Source organism: Catharus ustulatus, chromosome 1, assembly GCF_009819885.2.
Source record: "Catharus ustulatus isolate bCatUst1 chromosome 1, bCatUst1.pri.v2, whole genome shotgun sequence".
Classification (NCBI taxonomy): Eukaryota; Metazoa; Chordata; class Aves; order Passeriformes; family Turdidae; genus Catharus; species Catharus ustulatus.
The window spans coordinates 38,965,677-38,985,386 of record NC_046221.1 but is presented as its reverse complement, the minus strand read 5'-3'; the positions used below and the strand labels follow the sequence as shown (position 1 = coordinate 38,985,386).

The following is a 19,710-nucleotide window of genomic DNA, read 5'->3' as shown; positions in this document are numbered from 1 at the left end:
CACGTGAAGAGTGTGAGGAGCATTGTTCTTCTGTATTTAGTGCTGCTGGTACAATTAATTTAAAAAAAATTGTCTTGAATCTCCAGATGTGGGGCACAATGATGACAGTTAGTCACATGGTTCTATATCCTGGAATTTTTGTAAAAAGGAGAGTAGAATTTCCTTTCAAGAGAAGGGAGTGGGAAAAAAAAAAAAACAGAGGCACTCCTGCAGTCAAATAATTACACCAGCAAATATCTCTGCTTCCACCTGAAGTACTTGTACAAGGTTTTGAAGAAAGACAGACATCTATTAAAAGCCAAGAGGAAAATGCAGTAATTTTCTAATTACGCTGTTGTTAGGGGTTGTCAGAATTATAGTGGCTAAACAAGCAGAGCAGCTTTGTAAAATGTTTCAGCTGGAATGTTGAAGTGTTTTACACTGAAACAATTATAAAATGAGAATCTGGAAAATATCTTTCTCTTCAACATTCAACTGCTATATTTTAGGCTTCGCTTTCTGAAAATAGTTGCTCACTCGAGTATTACCCACCAGAACCAGGGATAAAAGTATTCTGTCTCCATAACTGTTTTTTTTTTTCCTTTTATGATGGGATCTATGGATTAAATTACGTGTTGGGGTCCCTTTTATTTTATTTTCTGATTCTACAGGTATGGCTTAAGAATTTCAACTTCTCCCTGCATTAAATCTTAACAAACTAAGATTGTTAAATGTGTTGAAATGCTTTAAAATTATAGATTTGGTAGAATAATTTAATAGTGTCCAAAGCACACCATTATTTTTTTAAAGTTAAAAATATATCTCTTTAAACCTTCCAGTCATAGAACAGAATAAAAATGGTAAATAAGAATTGCTTAAATAGGCTAAAAAAGCATATCAGCATGAACAGGAACTTTGCATTCCAGAATTATTTTCTCAGTTCTTAAACACATACATATGCAGTCACTTCTGTGAAAAGCATGTAGTAGTTTTCAGAGACCACTTTGCACCCTGATACTTGTAAACAATTCACTTGTAAGAGTGAATCAAGTGCCTCTCAGCCAGTTCTCTGTCTGGCACACATCCTGCTTTTATTGTTGTTGTGATTAGAAAGACTCACTAGTATTAAATACCAGTTATAACACTTGGTACAGTTTTCTGAGATACCTTCACATATGAATGATACTATTGAGAATTTGTTGTGCAACCCTCATTAGGGTTGGTAACCCTCTGCCAACGTTTTGTTCCAAATCTTGAGCACAAGCATGAAAATGCCCTTAACTTTTTTTTAACGTATTATTTTTCTCATGAATTACTTTGTTCTTGGTGAGTCTCAGAAAACAAATGGTGTTTCTGAACCTTAGGTTTTTATCTTTATTGGTATCTTTAGAGACATCTTTAGGGAGAGTATAACGTTTATGTCTTTTTGTTTTAAGCAATTGTTTTGAGTTTAATCATATTTTTACCATCTGCCACTGTTCATTTAAGTGAGCAGATAAAAGAAGCAATCCACCCTTTCTTTGCACACCACTTTGTTAATGCCTACTAGGAATGCAATGAGTAAATATCTCACTTTCAAGGTGATCTGTATCATGTTGGTCTGTTCTTATGCTGCAATCGTTGTATTGTGTGCTGTCTACTAGATAATTGACCAGTATGATAAACTTGCCATGTTTGGTTGCCTTTGATTTCTCTTCTTTAGGAGAATCTTATAAGTCTGGTATTATTTTCCTTTGGATAAGCACTGAAAATCAATCATGGTTTCACAATTGAGAAGATTGTTATCCGTACTACTTTTTGCTTTGTTTGTTGCATAAACCAGAAAGCGTATTTTGAATGAGATAGGGCTAAAGTAAGGGCTACCCCATTTTGGAAAATCAGTTGAATACCACTGCAGAGAGTTTTTCCAAGAGATGTTAGGCAAGTCACTTAAGTCAAACATTTCCCAGACAACTTTATGGATTGTAAGTCCAACTTGCAGTTGTAAGGCTGTGTTTAGTCTGTGTAGCCCCTTCACAGATGAATCTGGATTCAGGAACTGTGTGGGGAACATAGGAAAGGCAGTATAATAGTAAGTACTGTCAGGTGTATTAAGTTGAATATCTGGAACTGATGTACACCTTTTGCTCTTTATTTCTGAGAAAATACCATCTCATCTAAAAAAGAGATTTTCAAGATAAGTTAATCATACTTGTGAACTATTCACATCCTGAGTCAGTGACAACTGTAGGAGAGCCAGTGAATAGGCTGATAATTCCCATTGGGAGTGAAGTTTCAGCTTTATATAGTCCATTATATTTAGAGTTATTAATTGAATCTCTTGGACAAAACACAACATTGAACACTTACTCATTAGTTGAACATTGTCCATCTTTTAAGCAGAACAAAGCCAAAACCTTTTGGGGAAAAGATATAAACACATTTCAAGAATATAAATTCATAAAGGTGTCAAATTAAGGTTTTATAGGCATTTCACGTTTTTAAGGGCTTGATCTGCAACCTTAGTACTGTGTGTCTGCATTTAGCATACATACACAGATTTGTTCCAGTTTGACAGTCCTTCACATGTTGTTTAGTGTGTTTGATTAGCATAATCACTGTGTGATTATTTCTCACTAGCCTTAGCATATGCAAATTCTTGTCTTTTGACTGACAACCATTATTAGACAATCAGAGTATAAGGATTTGCATAATCTCTCTGTGGTTACAGTATTTGTGTGCAATACCACTGTGAATGCAAATTCTTTTGCTCTGACTGGTTTCTGTATATTCAAGCAGCTTGCCAGAAATACTGCTGCTGCTTCAGTATCTCATTTGCAATTGGAAAAATCTACAAGAAAAAAAAAATAACAAAAAGAAGGGAAGAAATACTAGAGTCACATCAGAAAGGTGACTAGACAACTGCTAGAATTAAATAGTTCCATTAGGAAAAAAAAAAAAGAAACACTCTTACAGGAATTCAAGAAAATAATAAAAAGTTTACTTTGCAAATTCATTCTGAAATACTGTTCAAGTTACCCATTGCATTCCTTGGGAAGTGACAGCAATTTTCTTTTTAATAGATACCACTTTTAAAAAGAAAATCAATTATTCTGTAACTATTGCATATTATTGTAGTTGGTGCAGATATTTTATATGAATTTTGTTATATTTTACAAAGATTAGCAGTATTTCTGTTTATGTACATGGAAAGCATCAAGTTAGTCCTGCCCTCTTTCATTGACAAGAACAGAAATGGTAGACACTAAGAAAATATGGATAGTGCTGAGTTCAACTCTGCATAATTATTCACCATAATTACTAGGGCAATGCTGAATAAATTAGCTGTAAAAGGATAAATCATGCATGGTAGCATGATTAAAACATGTATTCTAACTCTGCAATTGTTTTATTCATACATGAAACCAAAATATTGTTGAACTTCCATTTTGTGTGTGTGTGTTTAATTATGCTCACTAAGCTTTTCCCATCATTCCTTTTGAATTGTGTTCTTTAGTTTATAAGATTCTTATAAGATTCACATTACTGTCGGTTTTGGGAAAAAAACAACGCCCTGGAATGCCAACTGTAACAATGGGACTTACTTCTTATGGAAATGTAGAATGTCAAATATACTTAGGATCAAATCACTGAGCTGTTGTTGAACTGTTCTGCTTCTGACATGGTCACCAGGTTATTAAGAATGTGTCAGGTAGGTTGTAAGTTACAGGTCTTACACTTCTAGAAAGCATCATGTTCTGCACAGAGATTTTTTTTTTTAATGTGCATGGCTAATACTTTTATGAGTGTTGGGATTGCTGTGCACACAGAGAAATGAGCAGCAATGTGTGACACACAGTATTTCATGTTTTTCCTGGAAGTTTTAGACCTCCTGCACATGCTTTGTGCTGCTTGAAAATGCAACTGCAGTAGATGCTAAATATCTCTTGGAGAAGTAGTAACTCCCACTCAGCTGCACAGTGCCCATGATGTGGGCAGTCTATACAGCCAGTATAAGACTGAAAGTCCAGGAGTTCTCCAAAATATCTTTCTGCATAAGTAATAATAGTACAATGCAGTGTGTCTAATATAATATTGCTGCATCTCTACAACCAGCCTGAATGATTGCAGAGGAAATCTCTGAGTTCTTGATGCCAACTGAGATCATAGAGGAACTGATCAGTTTTCAATTCAAAACAGTCAAATTAACACTGTGAGAAAATTGCTGGCTCAGAGAGTCCTGAACTATAAATGGCAGTGACTTTGCAACATTGGGGAGCATCCTTATAGCTTAACCTTTCCATGTTTCTATAAGTATGGCACAGTATAAGTAGGCAGTTTTATGTTTAAACTGGTTGCTGTAAAAACTGCATCTATCATGCAGTTTGAAAAATGGGTCAGGTTGAACAATAAATATAACCTGGAGGATGTGATATTTTGAGATTTTTGCTTGGTAATGGCAAAGATTAATGCAGGCTTTAAACTGTTTCCAATGCTCTTATTAGTTTCACTACTTGTTGGAACATAAGAGAATGAATGAAAGGAGCCCGCACTGAGTTATCTTTTTTTCTTATCAATGTTGAAACCCTGACACAGTGCAAAGTTACAATGAAAATAACATTAAATAAATTATTTTATGAGTAACTGTATATTACAATTATTATAATTGTATGTATATAATCATATATTTATGACTATTATTTGTTGCCATCAGTCTACAAATAAATGTAATAGTTAGTACAAAATTAGGCCAAATAAGCCCAATATTAATTGTAATATTATTATCAAATGTGTTAGGATCTGAATTTTAAGAGGTTCTGGGAGATGGTGGTACCTATGCCACTAAATTCACTTAGCTATTCAAGTAATAGAAGTCAGTCTTTTGGTGGGTATTTTTTTTTTTAATTGCTTCTAAAATGGTCTACAGCGATTTTTTTCCTGAGAGCTGCAATGACCTGACATGTTTTTCTTCTCACTTAAACCATTGGGATCTGAGTCAATCTTTTTCAGCTAATTTCTTTGGTCTTGAGGTAAAAATACTTTTTTACTTATTTGATTGCTTTAGGCCTACCATATGCTCTAAACAGTCTTTAGGCATCCACATGGTCTTATCCTTTGACTTGGATGCTTTTATTTATAGACACTAGTGAATTTCAATTAATTTACTGCAAACCTCAAGCATTTGAAATGCTCATAAAATGCCTTTTGGTTTTAGTACAAAATTAAAAAATAAGTCGCTTTGATTTATATCCCTTTTTTGATTTGAGCCTTTGTGTATCAAACTTTCATACTTTCCTTTGCTCTTACTTTGTTGCTTTTTTAACTTAGTCATATTCTTCTGCCCCTGGGATAAGAAGTCACAGAAAAGAAAGTAATAAAAATTATAGATATTAAAAATTTCTGGAAATTCAGTGTTTGAATTTCAGCTTCAGCATAAAACAGTTCTACACACACACACACATGCATGCAAAAACACTCAGAAATGATTTGTGGAAAATATGTAAGATTTACGGTAATTTCACGATTACAAGCCACATCAATTATAAGCCGCACTTCTGGGGTGTCAGCAACATTTTGTTTTTTCTCCATATATAAGCTGCACCGGATTATGAGCCGCACATTCGTTTGCAGCGAGGATCTCCATGCAACTTTCACAAAGTTGTCAATTAGTGACAGAATCGCGGGAATGTGGGGTTTACTGGTTTAGGACCGTGCAGGCTTGGCCCGGCCCCCCTGCCACTACCGGGGAGCTGCCCCAGCCCAGCTCGCCTCCCCCTCCCCCGCCATGGAGTTGCCCCGGCCCGGCTCAGCTCACCCCTCCCCCACTGCAGAGCTGCCCCGACCCGCCACGGCTCCCCTGCTCCCACCGCGGAGCTGCCCCGGCCCGGCACGGCTCCCCTACTCCCACCACGGAGCTTCTCCGGCCCGGCACGGCTTCCCCGCTCCTACCACGGAGCTTCTCCGGCCCGGCACGGCTCCCCTGCTCCTGCCACGGAGCTTCTCCGGCCCGGCACGGCTCCCCCGCTCCCGCCACAGAGCTTCTCCAGCCCGGCACGGCTCCCCTGCTCCTGCCACAGAGCTACCCTGGCCCGGCACGGCTCCCCCACTCCCACCACAGAGCCCCGTCCCCCGCCAGCCCCAACCCTGCTCCTCTGTGGCCGCCGGGGGTGGCCTTGGCCCTGCTCAGGGCAGGGCAGGCTCGGCTCGGCTCGGGGCTGCTGCGTGCTCACATTTCCGGTTGGCAAATTTCTGAATGTTTTTTCATATATAAGCCACTTTGGAATACAAGCCGCACTTCTGGGTTTGGACCAAAATTTTAGTCAAAATGGTGTGGCTTATAAGCGTGAAATTACTGTACTTTCCAAAGGATCAGATTTCTCTGTATGTGAAGTATAGCATCCCAGGTTCTGCATTACACAGATATTTACTGAAAAATTAATGAGTTGAAGACTTGACTACAGAAAACTTTCAAGGAGAGCAACTATGGTTATTCTGGAAAAGTGTCCCAGGCAGGTGGGATAACAAGGGATCCCCTGGGTCAACTTCTTGGCGATTTTGTGGTGGGTGTTTCCTCCAGAAAAGTTCATGCAACAACCACTTCTTTCATCTTCAGTCCATAAAATAAAGAGCATTTTCATGCTCTGTAGTAAGCACAAGAACAAGAAATACAAGTAATATCATAGATCTGGCAAGATTGAATTTTAAATAAGCAAAACCACATTACAGTGATAGGGTCAAAACTAAAATTATGCAGTAATGGGCCAAGTTGTATCATGCTTATCTAGGTTTAAGCCTAGATTTTCCTTGAGTATGGTAATTTCCTGAAAATTTTGGGATGGGAGTACGGTATTTGACCAAAGAACATGAATCATGTCATCTTGCCACAAATTTCAGCTTGAATAATTAAAACACAGACAGTGTTATTGGCATGCATGTATTGAAACCAAAAATTAATCAAATTAACTTCCATATTTATCTTCATTGCTCAATCTAATAGTCATCTTGTGGTTTGCAGTAAACTTGGAGCACTGTCCTATCGCTAGATTGACCACATGGAATAATGTAACATATAGAAAATGCCTGGTGCTGGAGAGTAGAAAGGCAAAAGGTGATGGACAAGTCAAACACAACACAGCTCTCAGAGCAGACTCTCTTTGTGCTGTAACTTATAGTGCAATTATATTTTCAAGAGGAAGTAAAGGGACATCTTACCAGCCTCGGTCTTCTGCACAGATTTGACATCTAAATGATGATCTTTCATGTGAATTGCAAACTTCTCCGTCCTTCCTTTTAAATGAGAGTAAATTGAGTTTCATCTAAGAAATAAAATTCAGAACTTTCAAATAGCACTAGTAATGAGTAAAAAGCAGATTTTATCAGAGTTTTTAATGATAACCTTTATTTTGATAGTGCATACCACTTGCATAAGTTGAAATAAAATTCATATGTGTGATTAGTAATGTTCAGTAAGCCTCAAAGTGCTTGGAGAGGCTTTAAAGTGCAGTAATTTCACGATTATAAGCCCGATTATAAGCCACACCCTTTTGACTAAATTTTTGGTCCCAACCTGGAAGTGCAGCTTGTACTCCGGAGCGACCAATATATGGTCGCGGGGGAGCCAGGCCGGAGCCGCTCCCCGGCAGGGATGGGGCAGCGTCAAACCAAGCTAGTAAACTCTGTGATCCCGCGATTCTGTTACTAATTGGCAACTTTGTGAAAATTACACGTGGATCCTCGCTGTGAACGAAAATGCAGCTTACAATTCAGTGCGGCTTATATACGTATGTATGTACAAAGAATGAAAAGGCCCTGACATCTGGACATGCAGCTTACAATCGGGTGCAGCTTATAATTGTGAAATTACTGTATCTCACCACTTACTGATTGTCTTATCTATGTGATATTATTTTCCTCTTTATATTTCCCTGCAATTCTTGCTCTCTATTTTCTGCAATCAGCTAGCTCTATTCCTCTGACTCTCAGCAGCTCTCCTCTTTGTCTTCCAGTATCTGTGAGATCTGAGTCCTTATCACACTGCACCTAAGTATCCTGTTGCCTCTCAGATTTCCTGCATAAAACTTGTGGAGGTTTATCTGATACTTTTGGATGTTTGTTTAGAATTTATGGATTGGTGATGTTTCCCAAATAAAATCTGCAGGGAAAAATAATAATATTAAATACCCCTCAAGCATTCTGTCCCAACTTTATTAGAATCTGGAGCTAAGTTTTTAAGTTTAACTGTGCTTTGCAGTATCAAAGAACAATTCTCCCATTCTTAGAAGTGTTCAAGGCCAGGCTGAATGGGACTTTGAGCTACCTGGTCCAGTGGAATGTGTCCCTGCCCATAGCAGGTGGTTGGAAATAGATGATCTGTGAGGTGCTTTCCAACACAAACAATTCTATGATTCTACGAACTGGCAGAGAAGGAGTTATTACTTGGGAGTAGTTTTTCTTAATTTATTTGAAAACTATCCAGAACATGTCTTCATTTAGAGCCACAAATACGAATCATCCTTTTCACAGTAATGCCATGTAGTTGTATACTTAGAAGTCTGCATCTTTAAAAACTCCGAGGGAAGGGTGCCAATGGGTTTCTGTATCAGCAGATAAACAAGAGCAAATCTGTGGTGCTATTAGGAAAGAAACTGTGCTTTTCTTTTTCATGAGACCAAATTAAAATGAAGCATACATAGAGCAACTATTCTACACATTCATGATCTTTTTAATTCTAAAAAATAATTTGTCTCATTCTCAATATGAATGCATCAGTTACCTCAGAAATCCAACCTCATTTGGAGCTAGAATACTTTGAAGATGGATAAATCCAGTAAAAAAAAAAATAGTCTTTTCATCTTGTGAACCATGGTAGTACCTTTTATTTAACCCTTAGAACACTTCTTTGTTGGCTTTCTCTAATCATTGTGAGATAATGGGCACTTGTGTGATCGTGGGAAATATTATCATGGTAGCACTGTAGGCCATTATCTGACAAGTGCCATAACTTGAGCAAGTGAACAAAGAAGCTCTCTAAAGAATCTCACAGTTGTGGTTGATGTGAAGCCAAACAGTTACATTGGATCAAAGAATGCACAATTTCTTGTTACCCTGTGCTGACTTATCCATGTATCTGAACTTCAGGTTTCCCTAATTGCTTTAGACCTGCAGTGGCAAAAGGAACAGAATTTCTCCCAACTTAAAGAGCACAGAGTTAGCATCAGTTAAGACCATGTCGTGCGTTAACAATAGTAAGATTCAGGTTTATTGATTTTGCTGGCATAAGGATTTGCCTCTCAGTGGAGCAGTCTAAAAAGCAAGAGCTGTTACAATTTATTTATTTTCCTGCGTAGTGATGTCCTTTCTGGTCTATATAACGGTATTTTTGGATTGTGGGCTTTTTCAAGGTGATGTTACTCAGTAAGATTAATGCTCCTCGAGCATGGTTTGATCACTGCAGAAATCAATTCAGATCACTTGCTGTTGTCTTTCAGAGCTTGATATACACTACCCTTAATCATCAGTGTTATTTTGGGGTTATGTTATAGTGGCATCCCTCATTTCTAGGTGGGACTGGTGTTCTTTTATGCTGGCCAGTACACAAGTGTATGAGATGTTTCACATCAAATTGAAGAAATGCTTGAACTGAGAATTTTTTTCCAGACCGTTCTATAAATCTCTTCTGTCTTCTTTGGTTTGTCTGGGGGGTTTGTGTGTGTCTGTGAGTTTAAATTTATTTTTTTTAAAACCAACCTTATTTTCTTTTCCACAGGAATTAATTTAAATACCTATTTCATATTTGACACTGAACAGCTGTCAGGTGATGCAAAAATTCTGTAGTGATCTGTTCTGGATTCACTGCAATAAAGGCCATGACTTTCTACCATTACATCTTTCATGAATAATTGATTACTCTAAGGAGAAGCTCTGATTCTTTATTTATCAAATAACCCTTTGCCAACAGACTAGAAAATAGTGAATCATGGAGACATGGGAATGGAGAAAGATGGGGTCTTTTTCATGACATACACTGATTATGCTCTGTGAATACTGGCTATCAGAACTAGTCAAAATATGCAATTTTTTTAAAAGCAATTAAATGATAAAAAATATCAGTGGCTTAACCAAGTTACTGCAAAGCTATTACCAGACTCTTAAAGTATATGTCAAATGTTTTTTTGTGAAAACGAAATAAGAAGCATTTTGTTAATTAATTTGGGAAAAGTGATTTCAATCCTCCAAGTAAAAATGTCCCTCAAGTAGTTTTTGTAAAATTCTCTGCGAAAATATTGCAATTTTTTTTTAATGGAGACCCTGACTTGCAGACAATATCAGATCTGGTAGAAGTTAGCTCAGAGTAATCCTTTTCATAAAAGTCGAAATTCATCCTTACAGCAGAGTTTATTCAAAATAGTTTCCTCCAAATGATTGTGAAAATAATCTTTGGAGGATTTGTATCTTTTTTAACTTGTGCAAATGTTGTTTCAAGGAAGAGATTCATTTATTGGTTCATGAGATATTATCATTATTATTTGATAATACTGAGATATTTTGTGCTATTTTGAAATTATATGTACATAATATTCTTGCACACTTTCATTGATTATTTTCTTAGTAATTTTATTTAAAATATTATTGTTTTATTTATTAAGCTAGCTTTTCTCTGACATAAAAATTACAAATTGGTGTTTGGATAGGTAAACCTGTTCAGCATTTACAGTTTATGTCTTTTTTCAGTAAAGGGAGATCAGTGCATGCAAAATTGAACTAAAGATATATGTTTCAAGAAAGCTAATGACAGTTTTCTTTGTTTCTTTCTGCATAACCTCTTTGTATAACTGCATGAATAAGAAATGCTCATTTTCAAAGAAAAATAGTACAGTAGTTTCACGAATACAAGCCGCACGGACTATAAGCCGCACCCCCGGTGCCTCGACAATGTTGCTGTCTTTGTCAATAGATAAGCCGCACCCCGAATATTAGCCGCACTTTCGTTCGTAGAGAGAATCGGTGCGCAGCTTTCACAAATTGGCCAATTAGTAACAGGATCGCGGCATAGCGGGCTTTACTGGCTCGGGGCGGGGCCAGGAAGGCTCGGCCCGCTCATGGTTGCCGACGGGGCCGGCCGGGTGGTGTTGCAGCCGCCGCCGGGCTCACTGGCCCCCCTCTCCCGTCAGCATCGCCTCGCTGCCGCGTTTACTCGCCCTGCCGGCGGGCCAGCCCCCGCCGCTGCTGCGAGGCACGCCGGCCGCCCTGCTGCTGCGTTTACTCAACCTGCTGGCGGGCCAGCCGCCGCCGCGGCTGCCAGGCTCGCCGGCCGCCCCCTCCCGTCTGCACCACCGCCGCGTTTCCTCGCCCTGGCCGGCACTGCAGGCCCCCGCACCGCCGGGCACCCCCACGCTGCTGGCCCCGATTCTGCTGGGCTTCCCCCGCTGCCAGGCAGCCCCACCCGCCGGCCTTACTGCTTCTGCCATGCTCCCCTGCACTGCTGGCCCCAGTTCTCCCGGGCTCCCCCGCCCTGCTGGCCCGGGCTCTGCCGCCCCCCTGCCCCGCCCTGCTGGTCCAGGCTCTGCCGCCCGCCCCCCACACTGCTGGCCCCGCCTCTGCCAGGCTTTCCCACCTCAGCCGGGGCCGGCCGGGCTCCAGCTTGGCTTGGGGCTGCCGCGGGCTCTCACTTCTGTGTTGGCAGCTTTTAGAATATTGTCCATGTATTAGCCGCCCTCGAATATTAGCCGCACTTCCGGGTTTCCACCAAAATTTGGTCAAATTGGTGCGGCTTGTATTTGTGAAATTACTGTAGTTTTCTGTAAATCATGGTATGGCATGATGCAGAACCTGTTTTGAGATTTTAGATAATATAGCACGCAGTGGAACAGCAAAAGCTTTTTATTTTTCTTCTTCTCTCTTCACAGATGGACCCAATTCAAAAAGCTGTAATAAATCATACGTTTGGAGTTCCTCTTCCTCATCGAAGAAAGCAAATCATATCATGCAACATTTGCCAGCTGAGATTCAATTCTGATGTAAGTCGATCATTTTGTATCAGATTAGAAATATGTACTTATCTTCTAGGATGTGCCATAATTTTCAGAAATTGAACCTAAATGAAATGTTGTGATTTCAGTTTGTCGCTCAGCAGATGAAAAGGCTGTAGGATGCTTCAAATAAACACAATGGCTTGGTAGTGTTTATACACCCAGCCAGATTTTCCCTGCCAGTATATCCCTGTAAGCTCATCAACTTGGGTTTTGCTGCACTGAGTGTAAACAGGAAAAGTTGACTGATCCATTACTGCTAATAACACTGGTATATTTGCTGGATCCTAATTCTTCTACCAGTCCTGGTTATGTTTACCTTCAGTTGGCTCACACCTTGGATCCTCTCGCTCCTCCAGCAATGAAACAGAACACGCTGACCTGGAGATGGTCTCTAACACACCGAGGAAGCCTGTCTCCCATAATTACCTAGGGGAGCTGTGCTGTGGTGCTCCTTGCCATGTAATACCTGTTGTGTCACAGAAAAGCCTCTTAGGTTTTAGCTCTTCTATTTCCTTCTTGGAATCACTGTGTACACAGACCAAACCTGACATAGTACAGTGTATTTTTTTTCTGCTGTTCTAGGCTCTTCGGGAAGTTTCTTCACATGGGCATTGCTTGTGGGAACTAATCTTCCCCTGTCTTTAATTCACTGTTTAATTTAAATATGGAAGTTACTTCTGTCAGTAATAAAATGTTTTAATTTAGAATGAGGTCAAACCCAAAAGTGTCCACAAGGTTTCTTCCTAATTCTAGACATAGGAAGAAGTGAAATAATTCTTGTGTACTCCTGCCTGTTTAAAGGCAGATATTTATATGCAGTCTGTATTATTTTTAGTTTATTGATTATTTATCAAAGCCATGAGCTTTTCAAAAACTTGAATTGAACACTGAAGCCTAATTTTAGGGATTTCCCATTTAGGGGTGAAAACATTGCAGTTCTTTTCATTCCCCTCAGCTTTTTATCCCTTGGTAATAATTTCAAAAATATCTCAGTCACAATTTCCGTACCCGTCAGCATCACATATTTAATTTAACTGATGACTCCAGGTTATTTAATTCATTTACTGAATGGACACCTTCTCTTATAACACTGACATAATTCTCAAATAGTGGTGCAAGGAAGGACAGTACTTTCTCTGGAACTGTCATGTCCCACAGAGATAAAAATAGAAGAGTCAAATTAGGCTCTTCCATTTAGAAGCCAGATGCCAAAATTAGGACTATGAATACTGAGTCATTCATGAGGAGGGTTTGATGGAGACTTCTGGGCCACAGATCTTACCAACTGAGCAGCCCAATTTATCACTCAAAATTTTCAGCTTTGTCTCAGGAAAAAGCATGTCACACTGAACCAGACACAGTATATAGCTGAGAGATCAAATACTTCAGTGTTACATACCAGAGTGAAACACCTCCTTTCAAAGAGGATATACCATTTGCTTGGCTGCAAAAAGATCTAGACAAAAGACAAGATGAATATATCAGTGAAGTTACTTAGTCATTAGCAGTTACACGACTTGGATTGATATGTGGAGTGGAAAATTTTCCAGCTGAGAAGATCTAGGCATTTTCCAGAATAAAATGTTTGAAGTAAAAATCCTTTTACCCAGAAACAAAGCATCAGTGGACACAGATACTTTTTTTACCCAGAGGACTACTCTGATCCCATACTGCTCCTTTTCTGCTGCTCTTAAAAAGGATTCTAAAGAAGAGAGAGGAGAGAAGCAGAGACCATTTTCAGAACCACCTAGAGTATCCAAAAAACTGGTTTCAGAACACATCTATTAATTTGAGCTGTTCACAGAAAACTCTTGGAAGAGTAGCTGATATTTATCTGTCCCTTTACACCTTCCAGTGTTAGAGGCTTGAACTCAAATAGCCAACACTATTCAGAAGGTTGTTTTAATGATCCCTTCTCTCCAACAGATCAATATTATCTCTACAGAATGGGGAGACCTTCTTGATGAGTGTTGATTGATGGAGAGATTGTGATCCAAAATCCACCCATTGATTAACCTGGAATGATATCTCTCCCCCTTTTCACTACCATACAGAAGCAATTTGTGGATATCTATATGATGGTGTCTTCTCATTCCAGGGCTTATAGTTATTACTGCTGAAAATCACAAAGTGCTCTGCTGAGGTGTTCAAGAAATAATCTGTAGTCAGAGTTCCATTGCATCTTAGAAATGTTTTTCTGCAACATGAGGGGAATAGGCAGAGCTATTTGCTCCATTGCTTAGGTAATTTTGAAATGACCACCTGTGTTTGAAGCAAAAATGTGGCAAACTAAAGATTTCTTATTGGGATTCAAAGGAAAAAATGTTTAGATGAAAAAGAGCCATTACCTATCATTTTTTGATAACTCTACTATGAATGCAAGCACGCACATTGTAATTCTTTCTCCTATTACCATGAAAAAGTTTTCATTTACTCAATATACCTGCCTTTCATTTTCATCATATTTTGTTGAACACAATTTAAATCCATAACAACAATAAATAACTTTTCTGTCTAGGAACCTATGCTTTGTGTCTATTCTACCAATATGTCTCTATTTTTAGATGCGGAGATAGGTTTTATCAGAGAGTAATGAATAGAAATTCCATTTGCCTGCTACACAATATTATGAAAATGTTTACAATAAAACTGGTCTGTGAGATTTTTTTCTTTTTGCGTGGAATCATAGAATACACAATTTTCTCTCTTTAGATAGAGATTTCTTTAAGAACAGCAGAGCTTTTTTTTTTTTTTTTCTGGTTACATGGTATCAAAATCACATTTTAAAAAGATGAGAAAAGGCAGTACAATAGTCTAAAATAATTTAGCTTCTTTGTAAAGCAGTTATCCATAAATCTTCATGACAGCTGTGTGTTCACTATCTTTTTTTAAAATAAATCTCATACAAGGCAAGGGAGGAATGTGCAAATAACCAAAGCCTCTCCATGCTGAGCAAAAACATTAGAGCAGCAGAGGTGAGTTTTGTGGAATCCATTTCAAGCAATTTTTTTTCCCAAAGAAAACTAGATATATCATTTAAACTCATATTGTGCGTTCAGTCTAGGGTGAAACATTTAAATATATGCTTAGCTGCAAGTGCCTGTGTTGCCACTTAGATGTTGGAAGCTGCTGAGAGCTATTGCAGTAAATGCTTGCTTTGTAGCAAACATTAAATCTATATCTCTAAGATGTAAAAGTATCCGTAAAATGTAGTCCAGCTGACTTCATTAGTATAATTCAGGTGCCTATAGGTAGCTGTAGGAGTAAATTTTCTGCTTATGGCCTGGAAAAAAAAGAAAAAAAAAAAGCACTAAGTGAATTTTCCTGCCTTGACAGTCTGATCTTCCTTTGTCCATGAGATTATTTGCTGAAGTTATATATAGTTATCAGTATCTGTAAACAAGGTCAATTTTTTGCAAAGGGATTACCTTTTTCTTCCCTCTCATTTAATGGGAAGGCTGAGTGATGACCCATTTTGCCTTTAAAGAAAAGTTGGGCAGCATTCTGATGCGTTCACAGCACTTGAATTCCATTATGATGCACTTTAAAAATATTTCCAATTGTATGAGCCAGAAATTATTGTTTGACTTAAATAACAGCAGTAGTAATATTTCCCTGCAAATCAGGGATGCTCATCAGTCCTTATTTGTTGGTTTTCTGCCTTATTTTTCTCCATCTCTATGAAACAAAGGTATCACCAAATTGATATATTGTCCCCTATATGGATTTGTCAGGATTCATTAAGTGTTCTTTCATTAATACAACAGTGAAGGATTTTTTTGAGGATAAGAATACAATGTAACTCTGCAGTGCTTTACTATGGTTCTAACTTTTTTGGGGAAAGAAGCAGGACCAGAGAACTAATATCCTTTTTAGGCTATGCTTGATATCTAGAACAAAAGATTAATGTATCAACTTGTAAGGACCTAGGGTATAATAAGGTGATAATAAACAGTCAACATCAATTTGTCAAGAACAAGTCATGTCAAATGAATCTAATTTTGTCCTTTGACAGGGTAATTGGCCGAATGGATAATAGGGAATAAATATATGTGACATATTTTGGCTTTAACAGGAGTTTATACAGTCCTATGTGACAGTCCTGTCAAGTAAGTAGGGGAATATGGTCCAGGTGATATTAAAAGTTGGTTGCACGACAGAATGAAGAACTGCAGTGAGAGTAGCTGCTGCTGTTTTCCTGTCAAAACAAAAGGTCACAACAAGTCAGGATCTGCAAGAGTCTCTTCCATGCTTACTGCTACTCTAATTTTTCATTAGCAACGTGCTTGACAGAATAGAGTGTACACATGCCAGTTTTGTGGATGACATCTAGATGAAGGGTGGCAGCCTCTTGATGGATCGTGGTCCAGATCTCGGTCCAAAATTATCTCTAGTTGGAGAAAAAAGTCTGGAACTCTGACAAGTGCAGTAAATAAAAGCAGGAACTATTGGGCTAAGACTGGAAAAAATAAATGCATGAGTACTAAAATGAGTAGATGTTGAGCTTAATGGCATTATGAATCATAATATGATTGCTAATGCAGAAAAAAAAAAAAAAACAACCAAAAAACCCTTGGCCAACTAATCCTATATAGGATTTTTTTTCCCCAAAAGTTGAGATTTATCAATAAGTAATTATTCCACAGCAAATATTCAAGAGCAACCCTACCAAAAAGTACTGGGGGTGCTTCTGGAGGAAAGGCTGGACATGACCCAACATATGCACCTGCAGCCCAGAATGCCAAACAAGTCTTGGGCTGCATCCAAAGCATTGTGGGCAGCAGGTCAAGGGAGGGAACTCTCTTCTGCTCCACTCTTATGAGACCCCACCTTGAGCACTGCCTCCAGCACTGGGATCCTCAGCATAGGAAAGATATGGAACTATTGGAGCATGTCCAGAGGAGGAACACTGGGATGATCAGTGGCCTTGAACATCTCTTCTGTGAGGGAAAGCTGAGAGTGTTGGAGTTGTTCAGCTGGAGAAGGGAATGCAGTATGGATCACTGTGGCCTTTCAGAAATTAGAAGGAAGATGGAAACAAATTTTGGACAAGAGATAATGGCTTTAAACTGAAAGAGGGTCAGTTAGATTTGGCTTAAGAAATAAGTTTGTTAAAATGAGAGCGATAGTTCTGGAACAGGTTGCCCAAAAAGGTGGATGCCCCATCCCTGGAAATATCCAAGGTCAAGATGAACTGACCTCTGAGCAACCTGATCTAGATCAAGATATCCCTGCTTCTTGTGGAGGTGCTAAACTGGATGACCTTTATAAGGTCCCTTTCAACTCCAACAATTTTGATTCTATGAGCTGAAATTGGCATTGCCTCAAGTGAAGAGTTATTTATTACAGTGGTCATCACATTCCAACGAAAGCATAATTAGTTGCAGAATTTAGAATGCATACACTAGTATGACAAGACATGAAAAAAATTCACTCAGCTAGAGAGAGCAAAAAGAACTGGATAGATGTACAGCAAAAAAGACCAGGAAAATCTAGTTAGCTTTCCATATCTGAAAGGGAGTTTATATGAGTTTAGTGACCAATTGATCTTTGTTTTCTTTGGTTTTGATGGATAAATGAATGTGACTAAATCTTCAGATTACAGTAATTTCACGAATACAAGCTGCACGGAGTATAAATCGCACTTCCGGTGCGTCGACAACATTGATGTCTTTGTCAACAAAAAAGCCACACCCGAATCTTAGCCGCACTTTCGTTCGTAGCGAGGATCCGTGTGCAACTTTCACAGATTTGCCAATTAGTAACAGAATCACAGCATAGCGGGGTTTACTGGCTCGGGGTGGGGCCAGGCAGGCTCGGCCCGCTCATGGTTGCTGATGGGGCCGGGTGGCCCAGCTCGGCACCACGGCTCGGCGGGGCTGCTTGGGGCTGGCCGGGCAGTGCTGGCGCCGCCGCCGCCAGGCTCGCTCGCCCCCCCGTCCCATCTGCACCACCGCCGCCGCGTTTGCTCGCCCTGGCCGGCACTGCAGGCCCCCGCACTGCTGGGCTCCCCCACGCTGCTGGCCCTGGTTCTGCTGGGCTTCCCCACGCCGCTGGGCTCCCCCACACTGCTAGCCCCGGTTCTGCTGGGCTCCCCTGCACTGCTAGCCCCGGTTCTGCTGGGCTCCCCCACGCTGCTAGCCCCGGTTCTGCTGGGCTTCCCCACGCCGCCGGGCTCCCCGGCGCTGCTGGCTCGGGCTCTGCCGCCCCCCCCTGCCCCGCGCTGCTGGCCCAGGCTCTGCCAGGCTTTCCCACCTCTACCGGGGCTGCCCGGGCTCCAGCTTGGCTTGGGGCTGCCACGGGCTCTCACTTTCATGTTGGCAGCTTTTAAAATATTGTTAATATATTAGCCGCCCCAGAGTACTAGCCGCACTTCCGGGTTGCCACCAAAATTTTGGTCAAAATGGTGTGGCTTGTATTCGTGAAATTACTGTAATTTAAGAGATTTTTTTGTTGGTCTGCTTCATGAAACAATTTTAACTGTACTGATAGTGAAGTTCTGGAAGGAAATGTAGGGACAGTTGAGGGGTGCCTGTTGACAGAGAGTATTTACACATTTGACGCCTGTTTCTGAGGCTGGACAAGAGATGGTGGATGTAATGCCACACCTGAGAGAGAGATTATTATGACATCTACTTGACTAATTTATAAATCTCTCGCTGTAGTTTGGAAGATATAATAGAGATTTCCTCATCCATGCCCAATGACAGTCACACCTGGCCTGTGGCCTCTGTTTTGCAAAAGGAGGGGAGCTCTAAAATATTGGTCTATTAAGAACCAGAAAAGCCTGGTACAGTTAAATTCTACAAGTTATTTAGCATTTCACCCTTCTGATGTGAGATCTGTTGTTGGTGAATTTGCAGAGATATGCTTAAATGGTATTTGAAGCAATCAATGCTATTTGCCTCAATCCCTGCTCTGTTTGAGGCTATAACCACAGGGTCTTATTCTTTGCATGTTTTGTTGTACTTCTAACTATGGGTTTGATTCAGATTTATAAGTAATCTAGAAATTTACAATCCTGATTTGGGATAAACCAAATAATTTTTGCTTGAATTGCAGTGCTCATTGTTTTTAAGCAAAGTCACTTTTGGCAGGTATTAGTCACCAAGCACTTTTATTGATGGATTGATTGATTATCTTGGGATATTTTATTTTTTGTCATTCCAAACCAATGTGCCTGTGTTATATAAATCAGCCTGGTTCTTTAAGGAAAATTTTTTTGTGCAAATATTTACAAATGCTCAGCCTCCCCTTAAAATCAGTATTACTATATGGGGGTACAGTATTCATTGCAGCAGTTGTACCTGAACAAGCATGAAAGTTCATCCAGATTGAATTTATTAATGTATATATGTATAGTTTATATATTTCTGTAACTGTCTCTCTGTATATATGCCACTTATTTCTAATATTGCACCATCTTTTCTGTACTATGGAGTTAAAGTAAGGAGAAACAAATAGTGATTCCAGTTACAGAATTACACATGCTATTTATTTGAGATCAGAATATGAGTCAGAATGGAAATACACTCAAAGTGGATATTTTTCCAGAGGTATTGGTCTGTGGTATTCACTGTAAAAAGTAGCAAGTAATCACAGGAAATGATTAGTGTGCAGATTTATATGGGATATCTGGCATTTGCATCAATAAAATGTAGAAACAGTAAAGAATTGCTAACAAAGTATTACTGGATTTTTTGGCATTCCAATAGTCCAA

At 39.5% G+C, this 19,710-nt stretch overlaps 1 protein-coding gene across 4 annotated transcripts in view; it reads left to right on the top strand.

Moving 5' to 3' along the window:
- The window catches only part of ZNF385D (zinc finger protein 385D), a 436,474-nt gene that overhangs the window by 320,531 nt on the left and 96,233 nt on the right, over positions 1-19,710 (top strand). For all 4 annotated transcript variants that reach the window (XM_033053704.2, XM_033053719.2, XM_033053712.2 and 1 more), the window contains one exon: positions 11,865-11,975. In XM_033053704.2, the coding sequence (XP_032909595.1) occupies positions 11,865-11,975 (111 nt within the window). The remainder of the gene's footprint in view (positions 1-11,864; positions 11,976-19,710) is intronic.